We start from the raw sequence: 19057 nt of genomic DNA on the forward strand, positions 1-19057 counted from the left end.
TGCTCCTGGCTTGCCAAGTGTCTTTTTGGTGTGTGCACAATAAACAACAGTAAGTCCTACTTGGGTGATTCCTTGGTTTTCCTTCTGTTAGGTGGAAACTTTTGACACATCCCAAGTCACATGGCCTTGCCAGCCCACCAGAGCCACGCTCCCGTCCCCAGCACCTGGATGGGAGGCCGAGTGTGGAGGAAACGCACCAGAGCTTTGGGGGTGACAGCAGGCCTCCCATGGGCACAGCTGCACCTCCTGAGGGGTGCTCATGGGGCTCAGGCGCCTTGTGGGGGCATCCTGGGAACCAAGCAGGAGAAAGTGCCAGGAAGCACCCCGTGGCTTCTCGCTCCAGAGAAATGGGCCTCTTTCTGAGCGACCTGTTCTCATTGGGCACACTTGGCCTTGGGGGACAACCAGGTGCTTGGTGTTGGCTGACGGCCTCAACAGGAGCGCCAGAGCAACGCCCGCCCATCTCTCCAGGCTTGATCAACCTCCCCTGGAATGGGAAAGCCGTTTCTCCTCCCCAAACCCTCTGTCCTCGGAGGCAAAGCTGGAGCCACCGCTCGCTCCATGGCCAGTCTGCGGGACTCCTGACGTTGTGTGCGATTTGGTTTCTCATGAGCGTCTTCTTTCCCCCAGCTGGACTGTGGACTGTTATATCAACGTTCACTTTCTAAGAGCATCTCCTGAAGGTGGGAAGAGCAGGACGCTGGGTGCTGGGACCCAGGGGAGGGCACACGCTCCCGATCTCATGTTCCCCAACTCTAAAATGGGCTCAAAAAAATAGAACGAAGATGGACTTGTCAATAAGTGATGTGGAAACAATGTGATGACCCTTTGCAAAAGGTGAAGCTGCGTCCAGTCTGTCCATACCGCACATCAGCACTATACACATCAGATGGATCAAAGAGAACATTCTGGAAACGGGTGGTGGATGCTTGCACAGCCATGGGGGTGTACGAGTGCCACTCACCCGAGCGCTTAGAAGTGGTTAAAATGGCAAATTTTAAGTTATGTATATCTTACCGCAATAAAAAAATGAATTTTAGAAAGCCATTAAAAATATTTGCGGAGAACATGAATGTCTCCCTTTAAAACTTCAAAGGGGGGGCGCCTGGGTGGCTCAGTTGGTTGGGCGACTGCCTTCGGCTCAGGTCATGATCCCGGAGTCCCGGGATCGAGTCCCGCATCGGGCCCCCTGCTCGGCAGGGGGTCGTCTTCTCCCTCTGACCCTCTTCCCGCTCGTGCTCTCTGTCTCTCATTCTCTCTCTCAAATAAATAAATAAAAATCTTTAAAAAAAAAAAAAAACTTCAAAGGGGGAAAATTGTTTTTAAATCCCAATTCAAAACCCAGACACATAAAAAAGATTTTAGGCAAAAATCACTCTAAGCAAAGTCACAACACAAAGTATATACTAGGAAAAAATATTTGCAACCCACGTCGCAAAGGTCTACCTCCCCAATCTACAAAAGGCTCCTAGGAATATAAAAGTAAGACACAAATAAAAAGGAGCGCAGGATAGGCATAGATCACTCACATAAAAAAACCCTAAATAGCAAACAGAGAAAGACACGCATAATCAGAGCATGCACGTTGAAGCAGTATCAGAATTCCATTTCGTGTCCATCAGAGCCCAAGAGTCAGGGGTGTCCTCCAATCGCAAGGCAGGGGGAACGGGAGGCGCGGCTGCCGGTGGGCTGCAGGAAGGCAACCTGGCGGCTCCTCCGGTCCTCGCCGTGGACCTTCCTTGCCCTCAGACCCAGCCTGCCCCCTTCGAGAGCCCCATGCTACAGGTGCGCCTGTTCGTGAGTGAACTTGGGGTGTAGCGGCTCATCGTGGGGGCACCGGGTGTCATGGCTAAAGGCTGGGCCATCGGGTTGTCACTGCTGAGGGGCCAGCTAAGTGAGCGGCGGGACAAGGGCGCCTGGGGCACCACGCAGCAGTGAAAGTTCCACGGAGACCCATGTGCAGGTGGGTAGGCACAGGTGTGTGGGACGTGGGGCACAGCTGTACCCTGCAGGTGCCCCACAGCGTGTACACGGTGCCGCCTTCGGCATGAGGAACGAGGGAGAGAAAGCGGGAGTCTGTGTGTCTGTCCCGGCCAAGGGGAGACTGCAGACGGACGAGCTCATAACAAGGGTCTGCTTACACTAGACACAGTGCCGCTCTTCACCCCGGGCAAGTCCCGAGACTGTCAGCCCCAGGGAGGCGCAGGACTGCCCCGGGCCAGTGGTGCACGCTGCCCCGCCCTCCTTCCAGAGAGCTGATGCAGGGAGTGCCACGGGGCGGACTCAGGGCGCCCTGGGCAAGGTCCAGGGCAAGGGAGGGAGGCCGATCACTTTGGGGGAAAAGGAGAGGCAGGGGCCGCGCTAGCTGTAGCCTGTGGGGGCGACTGCTCTCACTGAAGGGGCCCCCAGTGGTCACAGGCCCCAGGAAGGCGGGGGGTTGAACCTTGGATAGGCTGGCCTTGGGGACAACCTGCTGCATGACCCCCCCACCGACAGCAGGCCAGTACAGCCCTCTAGGAAGTCAGCGGGGCGGGTGTTTGCACCCCACACCCTGTAAGGGGGCAGCCTTTGTAGGCGGATGTTTGCTGACCTAGAACAGATGACTCACGCTTCTGCACGGGGCCAGCAGCGCTCAGCAATGCCCTTCCCTCATCCCTTGCTGTCCAGGACTGCCCTTGAGGATGAGGGAGGAGCCCCCTTCCCACGCCCCAGAGGGCACGTGCTTGCCTGCACCTCTGCCTCGGACACCGCCGTGCACCTGCTCTCAGGGCTATTCCTCAGCCTAGCTGGGGGGCTTCCTCGAGCCTCAGCATCCCCTCCCCAGGTGGTGCCCAGCCCGGTTTCCTGCAGTCGGGCCCCGACAGGCTGGGTCCTCTGCCAGGACACCGCCGATGGCTACGGTGGGAGCTTGGGGGGTGGCTGAGAGCCTCTGTCTGCTTGTCCCCAGCTTGCTTCTGGAGCAAGGGAGGTGGTCGGCTCGGCTCGGGGCCAGTCTTGAAACCACTTTATTCCACCAGCGGAGGGGAAGGGGTCGCTCCACACTTCAGATCCAGGGCGAGCAGAATTTGGCTTCCAGATGCTACTCTGGCATTGGCCATCTGTGTGGCCTTGGGCCGGTGGCCCAGTCCCTGAGCCTGTCTGCACATCTCGACGCGGAGCAGGACTGACTGAGGATCAGACGTGGGACGGTCTTTGTCAAATGTAGAGCTCTCAAATGAAAAGACTCCCATCGCTGTGGTATACTAATTTGCTATGGTGAGTTACAAGGGAGGCGGGCAGCTGTGGCCACGGCCGAGGCCACCCCCCTGCATCGGGGCACCTCACCAGGTGGTGTGTGCTACATTCGCTCCCTCCGCCAGGACCCAGGCCGTTTACCCCGCAAACAAACACCCCAGTCCGGCCGGTGGAACGTGGAGACGCTCTAGGGCAGTGGTTCTCACCCAGGGGGGGACTCAGCCCCCAGGGGACGTTTGGCCAAGTCTGGAGGCATTCTTCCATTCTTGGTCGTGGCAGCTCAAGGGAGGGGGTTACTGTTGGCATCTAGCGGGTAAGAGGCCGGGAATGCCGCTCAACAGCCCGCCACACACAGGACTACCCCCTCACGCAGAGACTGGTCTGGCACCAAATGCGAACAGCGGGACCTGGGAGTCACAGTCCGACAGCCATCTTCCCCTCGTCCCCAAACCAGCACCAGGCTCTCAACGATAGCTGCCAATCTCAGGTGCTTTTCCGTGCCAGACCGGGGTTGGGTACTTAGCGTGCATTCATTAGACTCCTCTGATGGCAAGACGGCTCGGTCAACTCCAGGTTAGGGAGCACCAGAGAGCCGGGCCTAGGGCCGGGGTGCTCACATGCACGTGGAATCTGGTTCGAGTGGGAGGTCCGTGTGCAAGCATTTATCCTGGCCTGACTCATCATCTTCCCAAGCGGAAATCACCCACTTGTCCCCCAGCTGGTGGGCGTGGCCCCTGGCCGGATGTCTGTGGTCGCATCAGGCCAGGGGCCAAGTTCCGTGACTGTAGTGCACCCCAACTTCCAGGGATGCTGTGGCAGCGTCTTCCCACCAGGAGCGGAGTGCGCGTCTTCTCCCAGAAGCTGGCCACGCCTTCCCGGTAGCCTTGGCGGATGGCGGACAGCGGACAGCGGGCGTGACGTCCAGTGTTCTCTTTTCCCAAACACCAACCAGTTCTCCAGCTCTCCGGCACCGGCTAGGGTGTCCCACAATTCACTACAGTCCTCCACGACCTCCCGGGGTCGCACAAAGCAGGGGGTGAAGGGCTCAGGCCCACCAGCTGCCCCCGCGACCTCAGGCGCCAGTCGCAAGTCCCGGGCCCCCAGGCCACCCCCACTTCTGCCTGCAGACAACAAAATCAGGCTCAGGCTCAAATCACAAAACTCAGGAGTGCGTCATACCTCAGGGTACGGTGTTACCATAAAGGAGAGCCAGAAGAGGAGATCCAGGGACAAGAAGGAGGCAGAGGACGCTGCGCCCCCCCGCCCTCCCCAGGCGGCCACCCTGGGCCACCCTGGGCGAGCGGAGCTTTTCCAATCTCTTGTTCACGAGTTTGCATCAAAGTTCGGTTATGGGAGCAGGAGAGATTAGCTCGTGGGCCGCCTCCACCCCTCCCCTCCCCGGAGGCCCAGGTCCCCATACTGAGGCCGTCCAGGGGCCCCACCTGCAGTCACCTCCTTAGCACAAACTCAGGTCAGGTCAAGGGGGCTTGTTGGGAATAACAAAAGAGGCTCCCACCATTCAGGAAATTTCAAGGGTTGTAGGAGCTCGGGGCCAGGAACCCAGAGGAAGACCAAACATATCTTCCTTATCTTAACGTGTTTCATGGCCACGCAGCTTCTGCTTGGCTCTCGGTCTCTGGGCCTCCTGCTCGGGGAATCCCACGCCACGTCGTGAGGAACATGGCCAGCCTCAGGAACAAGCCCAGTGGTGCCCAGTGGACCCTGGCCATGATCCATCACGGCACAGGTTCCCTGTGCAAACGTGGATTGTAAATAATCGATACCACGAGAAATGCCGAACTGCACATGATGTCAAGCACCTGGAAATCGGACATGCGTCATCCTCCACCGAGCCTGAGAATGTCACTTTGGACTGACCGTAATCTCTGCACCACTGAGTCAGGACACACGATGCAGTGTTGAGTGGGCGGTGGTGCTTCTCACAGCCCCTGGGACCTGTGATTGGGACACGGAATTTCTGGGACATGCATTTCATGTATTTACTTATTTTTAAGAAAAGTCAAGGAGGGTCTTTTTCTCATTTCGAATATACTGCATGCTCTTCGCAGAAGATCTGAACGAGGCCGAACAAGGAAACCAAACCGTGTGTGGCCCCCTGGCCCCAACAGCCTTGGGGACACTTGGATGGCGCACAGGGACAGGGGGACGAAGGCGTGGAATCAGGTCTGTGCTGCGCAGGGCAGGAGGGAGGCGGTCATCGCTCTGGTGCACCCCCCACCCCCACCCAGCCAGAGAACAGAGAGAGAAGGGGAGGACACAGACCCAGGGGCCGTGACCCAGCTTCTCTGTCTGCCGTCCCCAGAGGAAACACCGTGTCTGGGGGACGAGACTCTCCCCACCCAGGCCACCTTTTGGTCCTGCCTGATGTGGTCTGCGACCTCCAGCCTACACAGCCCCATGCCCGTGACCTCTGCCCTCTGCCCCCCTCCACAGCTGACTGGTCCCAGAGTGTCCCCGGGAGTTCCCACCAGCCACCAAACAAAGCAAGCCTATGGCCCGTCCTCAGCCTCAGCCATTCCAGGGGAAATTTTGGAACGTGGGCGAGGTGCCGGCTGGGAGTGTGTAGCTGGGCTACGGGACCCCCTACGCCTTAGTCCGCGGGCGTGCTGACACTGGTCCTTAAAGTGTGTTCCCCGGAACCCCAGGGTCCCACGGGGGCAAGCCATGCAGCGGGGCCCTGGGGGCACCCGGCTTTTATCTGCCCTGCCCTCCCCCGGCAGTCTTTCAAAGGCGGGGAGATCACAGCGGGTTCAGAACAAAAGTGTGTGCCTCCCTGCGTTGTCACCCGCGAGCCCAGAGCTGGGCCGCTGGGCGCTCAGCCTCGGCACCTGCCTGCAGCCCCAGCATGGGGTCCTCGGAGTGCAGGCTGGAGAGCTGCGAGCCTGACGCTAACTGAAGGGAACAGGAAGCTGAGACCCAGGAGGGGGAGTGCAGGGTCGGCAGATGGGACCACGTGACCAGCGGGTCCCCCCATTGGTTCTCCGCACACCTGAGGTCCCCGAGAAAGTGCTCTCTGCCAGCCCCAGCTCCGCCCCCACCCCGCAGCGTGACTGGGAGAAAGGTGCCCGCACCCCGGTCCTGCTTTCTCATCTCCAGCCCCCAAGCATTTGGGGGGGGAACCCAGCAGATGAGAAACAGGACTCGGGCCCTGGCGGGTTCAGATACCTTGGATCCCCTGCCTGCTAAGCAGTCTTCCTGCTGCTGCTTGCTCCCTTCCCGTGACGGGAGACTCATTTCCTCGTGAGCCAGCCCGTTCTATTTTCAGACAATTGTTGGAAAGCACTTCCCCGCCTCCAGCCAGAGGCTGCCTCCCCGGAGTTTCCGCTCGCTGGCCAGCGTCTGCCCAGCGGAGTCTCGGATATCAGGCCGCCCAGCCTTCCTGGGCACTGGGCAAAGAGCCGTCCTTACGGCCTCCTCGCGCGCCGCCAGCTGGCCCCAGCACAGTGGTGTTTCATTGGCGGATTCCAGCATCCAACACTCCACGCCAGAAGGTTCGCTCGTGGAGGAAATTGCCCAAACGTCTACCTGAGTGTAGATGGGTCTCCGAGTTGCCCCGGCCCCCCAGGACACAGGCATCTGAGTCCTAATAACCCCTGACTCATGGCTTTGAAACCCAGTCGCCAGGCTGGTGCGGCTTCCAACATGGGTGAAGCGCTTTCTAAATTTAGTGGACAAGGTAGCTGGGAACCGGCCAGCCCCACCACGGTGCCCTGTGCCTCATCTCACCGTCCCCGCACCATGAGCGCTGGGAAGGGCCAGGCCCGGTCCGGGGCTGGGGGCCCCCTGACCCAGGCAGGGAGACCTGGACCCCAGGGAGACACCGCCCAGGTCCGAGCCCAGCCCTGGGGCCCAGGCCAGGCAGCGGGAACAGCTGCTTCCTGGCCTAGAGGCAGTTAGACCACAGGCAGCTGCAGACCTGTGCCTCCCCCATCTGCCCCCACCGCCCGGAGGTGCGCCTAGGCCGTCCCCGTTCACCTCGGTCCCCCACCCTGCTGGCCACTAGCCCCTGGCCTTTCAGGTTCCGGGAGGGGCCGCCCCGTCTGGTCCCCACTGCAGGGACCTCCCTCCTTCCCTCTGGGAGCCGCGTGAGCACACCACACAGTCACTAGGTCAGGGCCAGTGGGGGATGAGGTTCTCGTGGTGACCCAGGGTCCCGGCCACAGTGACTGGGCGTGTGGGCCTCCGAGGCCTGCGTTTGCCCACTGATGCACCCCTCCGGGCTGGGCCCAGCTCCTAACGGTTATGGCTTCCCTGCATGGGACCTTGCTCTGTGCGGGACTGTTCCTCAGCCCTGCCCACGTTTATTGTGCGTGGCATGCGGCCCTGGGACGCGGCAGGAGGCTGTGGAGCTGGGGCTGCTGGGGGCTCGAGTCAGGCCCCCGGCGGGTGAGCCGAGCAGGAGCTCGGCAGTTACCGGAGGGTGTCAAGGGACACTGAGGACGTGGTTGCAGGGGCAAGGGATGAAGGCCACACCAAGCAAAGAGCCGCGAAAGGGAAGGGCGACCGTGGGCGTGCCGGGGGCTCCTGACACGGAAACTGCGCAAGAAGGGGGTCAGAGAGCAGAGCCCCCGGCACCCCCAGGGTCCTCGGCATGGAGCCGCAGTCAGGCGAAAAGTGGCCCCAAACACAGAACGGGCCTCACTGGGAAACAGAGTCCTTGCACATATAAGTCAGGTAAGGGTCTGGGATCCCCCTGGGTGGGGGTGGGCCCTCCATCCACTAGGAGGAGAGCAGGCCACAGGGACACAGAGGGGCGGAAGCCACGGAAGAGACCGGAAGAGACAGCAGGGGCTGGGGGGGAAGCAGGCCCCGGGCGGGCTGAACAGTGCCAGCCGCCCCCCCAGGAGCCAGGAGGGACCAGGAAGGACCCTCCCCTGGAGCCCTGGAGGGAGCACAGCCCGCTGCCACCTTGATCTCGGGCTTGGGCCTCCAGGACGGGGGAGAACGAACTTCCATTGTTCAGGTCTCCACAGCAGCCACTGAATGGGACACAGCGCGTCTCAGGGAGCCTGGGGGCACCTGCGTTGGCGTCCGTGGGGAGCCCGTGGACGTCCCTGCACTCAGTTCTGGGGTGGGGTGGCCTTGGTGTCCTGTCCTGGGCAGGGCGGCCTGTGGGACCCGAGCAGGGGGAGGCGGCACCGTGGTCTCCGCGGGGAGGGGTCTGATACAGCCCGCTGGCCATGCACTCCTCTTCGCTTTCTGACGGAAACTTTCTTTTCCCTGGGAAATCCACCTGATTGTACAAACGAAGCCACACGCCCCCATGAGCGCGGGGATGCGCTCCTTCCCCCTTGGGACAGAGGTGGTCCCTGCACGCAGACAGGGCTACAAGCAGCTCTCTTTCAGCACCGTCTGGTCCTCTCGGCACAGGAGGGTCTGTGTGGGCTTTTCACAGCTGCTTCGGAGAAGCGGGTTGTGCGGACGCCCCACAGCGGCACTGAACAGTTGGCGTGGCGGGACTCGGGGCCTCCATGGTAGTTAAGCCAGCGCCTGCATTTCTGCACATTTGGGCTCAAATCCTGGGTCAGAGGTTGGCCCAGCTCACCCTCAGATGGCTCTCGCTAGACGTCCCATCTTTCCCCGCAAGCGGTTGGCAGTGGGCGGAACCTCTGCTGGAGTCCGGCCCTGGTTTGGCCCTTCCCGCCGTCCCCCCAGCCCTGCCGCCTGTAGCCAGCAGCCCAGCTCTGCCCGCCACAGAGAGACTTGAGGACGGGGAAACCTGGAAGGGGCAGGTGGGTAAGCTGACAGCCGTCCCTCGTGCGTCCAGCACACTCGCCCCCAGCTGCCACCCAGCCTGTGCTCCCGCACCTCCCCCTCTCAGGTGACCGAGGACGCCCCAACTCCCTCCCTCCTCCAATCCGTCTGCCCAGCCCAGCCGTCCCTACCAAACAACCTCCACGCTTAGTGACTTCAAAAAGTAAGGAGAGGGAAAAAGAGAAAGGACGGGTTTCACTAATAATGGTGTCATGTCGAAAGACCACAAGCACAAGTGAGCCAGGCAGGTCCCCACTGTCCAAAATCTGTGGCATTTGTGCCTCAAATAAATAACGATAGTGAAGGGTTACAATAATCTGCTGAATAAGGAACCCCCAAGTCCATCCTGATGGGAAGGTGGGAAGGTGGGCCGGTGGGAGGAGGGCAGCTCCTCGTGACGAGGGAATGCCGGCCCACAAACCCAGGATGGATGAGGGATGAGGGATGAAAAGCACCCACTCGCCAAAGGTAATCAGTGATCCTCAGGACGGAGTCAGGCAGGGGTCCAGGAGGAAGCTGAAACTGAGTGGCTGAAACTTTGGGGGGTTGGGGGTGGTGAAAGAAAGGAGAAATCCAATAGACACCCCCAAACCAAGTAATCAAGTTAACTTTGCCAGTAACGAGATAAACTACAGTTAAGTTAAAGTCGCTGCTAAGATGCGGCGAGAAGTCAGCGTCCGTGAGCTATTCCTGCCAGAACCGCGTAATGTGAGCCTGTTCGTGAGCCAGTGCGCGAGCCGGGCTAGGAATTCCACGAAGTAACAAGCCTGGACGCTTCAGAAACGTCAAAGTCCTAAATTACCAAGGAGGGCTGGGAGAGTGTTCTAGAAGAAAGGCTGGGGGATGGGGGGGATGGGGCCGCGGAATGCAATGCGGATCTCGGATGGTCTCGGCCATAAAGACATTGCTGAGACAATGGACGGTCTCCTAAGGCCTTAGGTTGACAAACAGCATTGCTCTGATGTTGTTTTCTTGACGCGAATAATAGTGCTGTCGTCACGTAAGAGAATTCTCGTTTTTAGGAAATACACGCTCAGTGTTTGGGGATTAAAGGAATCAACTTATACTTATTCTTAAATGGTTCAGGAAAAATTAAGGAGAAAGAGAATAAAATAAAGACAGTACACGGTTAACGTCGAGGGGTTCAGGATGAAGACTACCCAGTAACGCTCTGCACCGTTCTTGCCAACGGTTTGTGTTTGAAATCATGTTCCCCGATTTTAAAACCTTAGTGACTTAAGGGCCGTCTGGGTGGCTCAGTTGGTTAAGCGTCTGACTCTTGGTTTCGGCTCAGGTCAAGATCTCAGGTCATGGGATCAAGCCCCTCTGTGCTGGGCATGGAGGCCGCTTGATTCTCTCTCCCTCTGCCCCTCCCCCCATATAAATAAATAAATCTTACAAAAAAACCCCACTTTACTGAGTTAGAGTAATGACGGTCACCACCTTGCTCACGGGTCTGCGCCCTGGGCCGCCGTGTGTCTCTGCCCCCCATGGCGTCAGGGGTCACAGCGTCGCAGACTCGGCGGGTTCCAGGAGCCGCCATCCCAGGGACAGCGCGGAGGCAGCGGGCACAGTGTCCTGGCTGCTATGCTCTGGGGGCCGAGCACCCACGGGCGCCGGCTCCGGAGGGACGCAGTGGAGACCCCACCTCTCGCCGTCGGCGGTCTCACACAGCTTTGTGTCGAAACTACCAAGTGCCATTCAAGCAGTAACCAGGTGAGGCTGGGGAAATGTGAATCCGCACCGGATTGCAGCAATCGTTTTACAAAGAATATGTATGTCAAACGCCCCGTTCTGTACCTTAAATGCTTATGACTGTTGTCAATTACACATCCGTGAAGCTGGAAAAAGATCATTTTTTTCTGGCTACAGGGAAAAAACCCCACTACGCATCATCCACCTGCTCTTTTCTCAATAACTTCATTGAGATACAGACCCTAACGTTTGCCATTTCAAAGTATACGATTCTGCCTCCAGTACCGCCATCAAATTCCAGACATGTTTATCACCGCAAGAGAAACCCGGAGTCCGCTGAGCGGTGCCCCTCCCCCACCGCCCCTCCCCCACCCCCAGCACCACCCATCTGCTTTCCGCCTCTGTGGATTTGTTCTAGACATCTCATATCCACGGAACCGGACAACACGTGGTCTTTTGTGTCTGGCTTCTCCCAGCATGTTTGCGAGGTTCACCCGTGTCCTGGCGTGGATCTGTGCTTCCCTCCTTTTCACGGTTGAATAATACTCCACGGTGTGGACAGAGCACATTTTGGCTCCATTCATCTGTTGACGGACATTGGTCTCCACCTCTTGGTGTTCGTGAACGTGTTGCGTCGAACACGGGTGAGCAGGTGTGTATCTGAGCACTGTCTCTCGGTTCTCTGGGGCCTGCCCTCAGGACTGTACCTGCGGGGTCCTGCGGCAGCTCTGTTCACACGTGACCACAGCCCACTTCCCACCAGCACCACGTCCTTACCAGCCCTTGTTAGCATCTGTCCTCGTGGGGGTGATGGGGTGCAGCGGTCATCCTTCCACTCTGAGCTCCTACTCAGTGCCCACCCTGCCCTCCGAGCTCATGCACATGGGTCCTGGCACTCCTGCAGGGGTGGGGGCTGTGGGTGGGAGAGACAAAGAAGGCAGTTGGGGAGCTGCAGGCAGGCATGGCTGGAACACCAGGAGGCCTCTGGCGGCCTCTGTGCTGGGAGCCCCACGCCCGTCTGCTGGAATGAGGGCCCTTGTCCCCCTCTCCCAGCCCACAAAAGCAGAAGAAGGAGGGCTTTGGATGGGGTCTTGGCTCCAGCTGCTACAGCACGGTACCAGGTGGGTCCCAAAGCGCAGACATTTCTTTCTCCGGGGTCTGGAGGCTGGGAGTCAGAGACTCAGCTGCCCGCAGCCTTGGTGTCTGGTGAGAGCCGGCTTCCTGGCCTGCAGACCGCACCTTGCAGCAGGTCCTCATGTGGGGGTGGGGGGTGGGGACAAGCAGTGGGAGAAGACTCGCCCGTTTCTTCTCATAAGGGCACTAATCCCATCACAGGGCCCCACCCTCCAGCCCTAGGGCTGCATAGATCCTGGACCTCAGTTCCTTCCCCTGGTGACCTCCTGGCCTGCTTCCTGGAGCCCGAGGGTCTGGGTAATGACAACCACCACAGCAGGGAGGGTGGCCCGTTTGTGCAAGCACTACCGGGCGCCGGGCATCTCCCACAGGCTTTCTGATTTACACCCTGCACTAACCCCCAGCAAGGTGGCCCCACTGCCGCCTCCCTCCTCCCCAAGGTGGGCAGAAGGGCCGCACCGGCCACACCAGGGAGCACGGTTCTGGGCTCTGAGCAACACCCTCTCCCTGTGACAAAGGCCGCTACCAGTGGCTGCTGACAGAGGGACTTCAGGCAGGGCCAACAAGGGCCTGCAATGGTGAGCCGTCCTGAGTCCCTCTGGATACACACCGGGACCCACAGCCATTCCTGTGAACGAGACCATCAGGAGGCTGGGCCGCGTCTCCCCTCTCTGGTCCCTGCCTGCCCATGGACACAGCTGGCCATGCATCCACACTGCGCGCCCTTTGCCAGTCTTCACCTGGGCCCCACACCCTCCTTCTCCCCTGAAGCTCAGCCCTTCCTGCCTGCAGCCACAACGGACTAAGGTCCCTTAACCGCTGACCGCTGCCTTGCCGAAGCACCCGGTCTGGTAGGAGCCTCGAGCTCAGTGTTTGTGTGCGTGGCCTGTCCCTTCACGCCAGGCCATCTGCTCCATACAGGAAGGCACCCGGCTTGCGAGTGCGGGGCTGTGGACGGGACACTTGCTCGACAGTTGCTCGGGGCCTCGTTCCTGGTGTGGGGTGGGGCTGCAGCCAGAGACCCCCCAGAGGAGGAGGGCGTGGGGTTCTCTGTCGCCATGGAGCCCTCACTCTGGGAGGGTGGACACATCCTCTGCCATCAGAAGGGACTGGGAGAGGTTGCAGAGCCCCACGGTGCAGGCGGGGAAACTGAGGCTGGGACTGATGCCTCTCCCTCCCCACCCCCGCCCACCCCCGGTTTTGATGAGGGCCGCGCCCACTCCCAGCCCTCCCTAGGTCCCTCCTCACGTCCCGCCGTGGGGACCCCAGAACCTGCCCTTTGACAACTAAATGGGACAGCAGGACCCCGAAGGTGCAGCACGTCTGGATCAGAATCTCCATGCCCCCCTCCCCTGTTGCGTGTCCTCGGGAGCGTCACTAAATGACGTCACCCTCACCTGCACACAGCAGGTGCCAGACGGATCGGCGGCAGCGACGCCCCGCCGGCCTCCCGCCGCCAGAGAGCGCGGCAGGCGGCACGCAGGCGTCGCGGGGGCCCCGTCGCCGCCCGCGCGCCCTCTCCCCGCTGCGGGGTTTTGCTTCCGGTTGTTCCGGAAGTTGGGTGCCGAGGGCGGTGGAGGCGACTTCCGGTTCCGGGACGGCCGTGGCGGCTGCGCGGCGCCGGTGTTCTGGGACCGTGGTGCGTGGGTCGCGGCTGCCGGCGACAGCGATCCGTCCCCGGCCGATCGGAGGCGGGCCTCGCGCGGCCTCCCTGAGTCGCTCCGCCCGGCGGGGCCGCGGCCCCTTCGCCCGCACGCCGCGGGCCCGGACGGCCCAGGGACGAATGAATGAATGAGCCGGCGAGGGGACGGCGGACCGGGCGCCGGCCTTCTCCTCGGGTGACCCCTCGGCGGCGAGCCGCAGCGCGGGGTGGGGGACGGGATGAACCGGGCCAAGCCCGCGACGGTCCGCAGGCCCAGCGCGGCGGCCAAGCCGTCAGGTGCGGGCTCCTGGGCATCGGGGCCTCCGGGAGGCGGGCTCCCTGCCGTTGGGCACACCCGAGGCAGCAGACAGCCGCTGACGGCGCCGCGGGGCCGGGCGGGGGGCTGCGTGGCTTCAGATCCGGCTTTGTCCCCCGCGAGCTGTGTCTGTGCAAAGCCGGCGGGCGGTGCCCGGTCGAGGGTCTTGTTGAGGCCTGGTCTGTAGTGAGCGCGGCGTGACCATCCGCGGCTGTTGTCGCCCACCGCACCGGACCGGCTGCGCCCCGGGCTTGCTGGCCGCCTGACCCTTGTGTAGTCCCCTGTGAGACAGCGGGAGGTTGCCCTCTGCCTCCAGCACCCTTCTCACCGCCGCCACCCTGTAAAGTGCACGTTTCTCCACCTCCCTTCTCTGCAGGGCACCCTCCACCAGGAGACTTCATTGCTCTGGGCTCAAAGGGTCAGGCCAATGAATCCAAAACGGCGTCCACCCTGTTGAAGCCTGCCCCTTCTGGCCTGCCTTCCGAGCGCAAGCGGGATGCTGCAGCCGCTCTGGCGGGCGCCTCAGCCCTGACCGGCCTCACCAAGCGCCCCAAACTCTCGTCCACACCCCCCCTGAGTGCCCTGGGGCGCCTGGCTGAGGCTGCAGTGGCAGAAAAGCGTGCTATCTCTCCATCCATTAAGGAGCCATCTGTGGTCCCAATCGAAGGTAAAGTCCGTTTCTGAGCTTCCCAGAGAGCACATCCCACACCTTGTCCGTCTCCTGGGGGGTCGCTGAAGGCTGCTTCCAGGCTTAGCGCCAGAGCTGAGCACAGGTTCTGTGGAGAAGGGTGGAGGGGAGTCATCTGGGAGTTTGTTCTGCAGAGCACTTCTCACGCAGGTGCCTTTACCCCACGTGTGCTTCCAAATTCTGTGACGGAGATGGGGAAATATTAACGGGACCCACGGCGGCTTGGTTGGCATAGGCGTGGCATAGGCGGGTCTCGGGCCCGAATGCTGCGGGCACAAGTGCTGGCCAGGGCCCGTCCCTGCAGTGAGCTCAGCGTCCTGCTCTTAGCGAAGTGGGCACGGGCTGTGCCGGCGCTCCGTCAGCAGGGAGGTGGGCGGATGGTGGCTCTTCGGCTGTCCCCATGTCGTGGAGGACCCCCTGCTGCGCTGACGGCAGTTCTTCTTTGGGAGCAGCGTCCTTCCTTTGCCCGGTGGCTCATCTGATGTCCTTGCTGAGCACCTCCTTTGTGACAGGCTCTGCTCCACGCAGTGGGGATCAGCAGAAACTGAGACCAGAGCCTTGTTCTTGCGGGCTCTGTGTTCCAGTGTGTTCGTCCCTCTGCCTGGGTTGTGGACGTTTGCACTTCAGTAATCTCTACTACCGACGAAGAGCTCGTCTGTCTCTTTCTCTTTAGTTGGGAAAGTAATACTACAACGTTAATGATGTCCAAGAAAATTTTTTTAGCGATTACTTATAATTGTGTTATTTACGGAAGGGCTTTTTAATCTATATGCACCTCAGGTTGCCCTTGCTTTTCTGTGTCATCTTCCCATTGGTTATTTCTAGCTGCTCCACGATACCCCATAGGTCAGATTCTAAATATCAAGCCAGCCCCAGGTTTTTAGCATAGAGATAGTCACACAACAGCTTTGACACAGAGAAGGCTCATGAGGGATTTGTGAAGTTGAGCCCTAAAGGCTGCACAGGGTTTTGACGGGTGGTTGAGGATGTTGGAGAATAAGCTGCTGAGCGAGGCATCCAGCCTGGAGAATGGGACTTTGCCCAGGGAACGGGCAAGATCTGGGCAGCTCCCAGGGGCGAGAACCCAAGCTGGCAGGCGGGGAAGATGCAGTCGGCAGCGGGGAGCCCCGGGGCATGAGGAGCAGAAGACATGGCTGGCGCTAGCTGGGCTTGGGAGATGAATCAGACCTCTCGTCGATGCCCAACCCTCCCGGGGCGGCATCTGCCCCTGGCACCGAGGGCTGAGGCCCCGGCTTGCACCACGGTTCTCCCGGTTACTGGCTGGCGTCTCCCATACAAGGTGCTTCTGGAGATCAGATGAAATGCGGTTATGAAAAAGTGTTCTGAGCGATGAAGCACTTTACAAACGTCATCAGTGAACAGAAGGTGGAACACAGCCGAGCGCAGCCCCGGGCACATGGGAGGTCGAGGTCTTCCCTGAGTCCGGTGCGTCTGCGCGGCCTGCTTGCCTTGTGTCCGGGACACCTGGAAAGCGTTCAGCGGGTATCGCTCAATCCTCTGCCCTCGCACAGTTAACTCACACCAATGGCAGCACCTCTCTCTCTGTGTGTTTGTGTCTTTAAAAACCCCCGGGGAAAATCTCTCGGGTCCAAGGAGACGCCACAGTGGGGATTACAAACTGTGTGAGTGATACCGAGTGTAGCGCCAGGAAGAGGCGTGGTGGACCTGGCACGCTCCCGGGAGGCTGGCGGTGCAGGGGGGTCGGTGAGCTCTGTGTGCCGCCGAAGCAAGACGGCGGAAAGAAAGAAGGGCTAAAAAGATGGCAGAAGCGAACACGGGAGAGAAGGTCAAAACCCAAAGAGGGTTGTTTGCAGACTACTGAAGCAGAAACCCCTGTGCGGGGCGGATCTGAGGAGAGGGCAGAGGCAGGGTCAGCGGCGCCAGGAGGGGAGAGACGCTGAGAAGCCGCCGCTGATAGAGGAGAAAAGGCGATGAATGGCATTGGGCCAGTTAATTTGGAAACTTAGAAAAAGCCGATTTGTAGAAAAATGTAGCGTAGGAGCAGCTAACCCCAGGGTAGCTGTGGGGGAGGCGGGGAGGGGTCTGGAGGTGGCTGGGCCAGCGCTGGAGGCTAGAGGGCGCTGTTGCCGCTGTGGCCCGTCCTTGGCTGGGTCAGCCCATGAGGCGGGCGGCACCTGCCTGCTCCATCCCCGGATGTTGCTGCTGTCCGCCCTGAGACCCTCACTCGCTGGGCTTGTGCGGGTTTGCCCTGCTGTCCGCTGACTTTGGGGGGACCCTGAAGGTGGGTTCTGACCATGCCCTTCCCACACCTGCCAGTGCTCCCCTCTGCGCTGCTGGACGAGATCGAGGCTGCCGAGCTGGACGGCAATGATGGCCGGATCGAGGGCGTGCTGTGTGGGGCCGTGAAGCAGCTGAAGGCCACCCGGGCTAAGCCGGACGGCGCGCTCTACCTGAGCCTCATGTATCTGGCCAAGATCAAGCCCAACATCTTCGCCACAGAGGGTGTCATCGAGGTGAGGACTGGCGGGCCTGGTGAGGCCCTCGCTCTGGCCTTGCGGTTCCCCCCCCCCCCACCGACCTCAGGCCACCTCCCCTGGCAGCTCGCTGGCTCTGCCCCATGTGCAGGGCACCGCTTCCCCAATGACACGCCGTCTCTCGCAGGCTCTGTGTAGCCTGCTGCGGCGGGATGCCTCCATCAACTTCAAGGCCAAGGGGAACAGCCTGGTGTCCGTGCTGGCCTGTAACCTACTCATGGCTGCATACGAGGAGGATGAGAACTGGCCGGAAATCTTCGTCAAGGTGGGTCCGCCTCTCCTGGGAGGCTCCCCTGGGACCTCTGCGCTGCTTGGGGTGATGGGGGCAGAGTGCTGGGCCCGGGGAGGAAAAAGAGGCCGACCTGAGTGTGCTCTCTCCGGAGGCTGCGTGTCTGACGGCCTGGGGCGTCTGTCTCCTGCACTGGTCACTGGGGAGGTCATTCGGGGAAGCACCTGTCTTGGGAGCAGCAGAGGGTAGACAGAAGCGAGCTGCCCGGCAGGGGCCAGGAGTGTGGACGTCTGTCACGTGCAGGTGTACATCGAAGATTCCCTGGGAGAGCGGATCTGGGTGGACAGCCCACACTGCAAGACCTTCGTGGACAACATCCAGACGGCGTTTAACACCAAGATGCCCCCCAAGACCATGCTTCTGCAGGGGGAGGTGGGGCGCAGCGGCGGGGATCTCAGTGCTGGTAAGAGATGCTGGGTGGCCGGGCTGGGGAGAGGACAGAGTCCGTGAGGGAGGGGCTGGGGTCGCCTCCCTCCACGGAGCCCACTGTGGGTGGGGGTTGGTGCTCACAGGACAGTTGGGGGATGTGTCCACGAGTGGCTCGGTCTGCAGGGAGCAGCCCTCACCCTTCCCTCACGGAGGAGGAGGACAGCCAGACGGAGCTCCTGATTGCCGAGGAGAAGCTCAGCCCCGAGCAGGAGGGCCAGCTCATGCCCAGGTAGGCACGCCGTGCGGCCCCCCGCCCGTGGGGCCCAGCGTGTGGCTGGAAGGCCAGTGGGGTGGGCCCGTGAGAAGAGCCAGCCCTCCTTCCTTCCTCCCGCCCTCTGGCCTAGGTACGACGACCTCGCAGAGAGCGTGGAGGAGTACGTCCTCGACATGCTCCGTGACCAGCTTAACCGGCGCCAGCCCATCGACAACGTCTCACGGAACCTCCTGCGGCTCCTCACCTCCACCTGTGGCTACAAGGAGGTGCGGCTAATGGCGGTGCAGAGGCTGGAGATGTGGCTGCAGAACCCCAAGGTGAGGGCCGGGAGGCGGGACCGTGCCCACGGGGACCTTCTCCTGGGCTCTGTGTGTGAGGCTGACGGGGTGCTGCCCGGACCCCCGCAGCTGACCAGGCCAGCCCAGGACCTGCTGATGTCCGTGTGCATGAACTGCAGCACACACGGCGTTGAGGACATGGACGTCATCTCCCACCTGATCAAGATCCGCCTCAAGCCCAAGGTTCTGCTCAACCATTACATGCTGTGTGTCAGGTGCGGCCCGGGCAGGAGCAAGCGGGGCGGGGCGTGGCGTGGTGGGTGGCCGCAGTCCGCGCCAGTGCCCCTTGGCTCGCCTTGTGTCCAGGGAGCTGCTGAGCGCGCACAAGGACAACCTGGGCACCACCATCAAGTTTGTGGTCTTCAATGAGCTCTCCAACGCCCGGAACCCCAACAACATGCAGGTCCTGTACACAGTGCTGCAGCACAGCTCGGAGCTGGCGCCCAAGGTAGGGCGCTGCAGCGCTGGGAGCCTTCCGTGTGTGCGCTGCAGAGCGGCCCCACCCCGGACGGCGGGGGGCTGCAGGCCGGAGAGGAGGGCGTGGTGCCGAGCTGCGTGGAGAAAGCCCTGGGAGGGGGCAGAGGGCCCAAGCACACGGTGGCTTCCGACGTCAGGTCAGGTCCACGGGGGTGCAGCCCTGCCAGGGGCACCTTCCTCAGAGGCTACAGCTAGGCTCGTTCAGGAGCAGGCAGCACTGAGCCCCCCAAAAGGCACCTGTTTCCAAGTCAAGGCCTGTCCCACTGTCCGGAGGGCTGGTCTTTCCCAACCCAGGCCGGCGTCTCTGGTG

At 61.1% G+C, this 19057-nt stretch overlaps 1 protein-coding gene across 1 annotated transcript in view; it reads left to right on the top strand.

The window, feature by feature from the left end:
- Positions 1 to 13640: 13640 nt before the first annotated feature.
- The window catches only part of INTS1 (integrator complex subunit 1), a 29359-nt gene continuing 23942 nt past the window's right edge, over positions 13641 to 19057 (top strand). Inside the window, exons 1-9 of the mRNA XM_021680257.1 lie at positions 13641 to 13777; positions 14173 to 14463; positions 16783 to 16979; positions 17128 to 17265; positions 17533 to 17692; positions 17842 to 17947; positions 18063 to 18249; positions 18340 to 18485; positions 18577 to 18718. Coding sequence (XP_021535932.1) covers positions 13720 to 13777; positions 14173 to 14463; positions 16783 to 16979; positions 17128 to 17265; positions 17533 to 17692; positions 17842 to 17947; positions 18063 to 18249; positions 18340 to 18485; positions 18577 to 18718 — 1425 coding nt within the window. The 5' untranslated portion in view covers positions 13641 to 13719. The remainder of the gene's footprint in view (positions 13778 to 14172; positions 14464 to 16782; positions 16980 to 17127; positions 17266 to 17532; positions 17693 to 17841; positions 17948 to 18062; positions 18250 to 18339; positions 18486 to 18576; positions 18719 to 19057) is intronic.

The sequence above is a fragment of the Neomonachus schauinslandi genome, chromosome 5 (assembly GCF_002201575.2).
Source record: "Neomonachus schauinslandi chromosome 5, ASM220157v2, whole genome shotgun sequence".
In the NCBI taxonomy this organism is placed as follows: domain Eukaryota; kingdom Metazoa; phylum Chordata; class Mammalia; order Carnivora; family Phocidae; genus Neomonachus; species Neomonachus schauinslandi.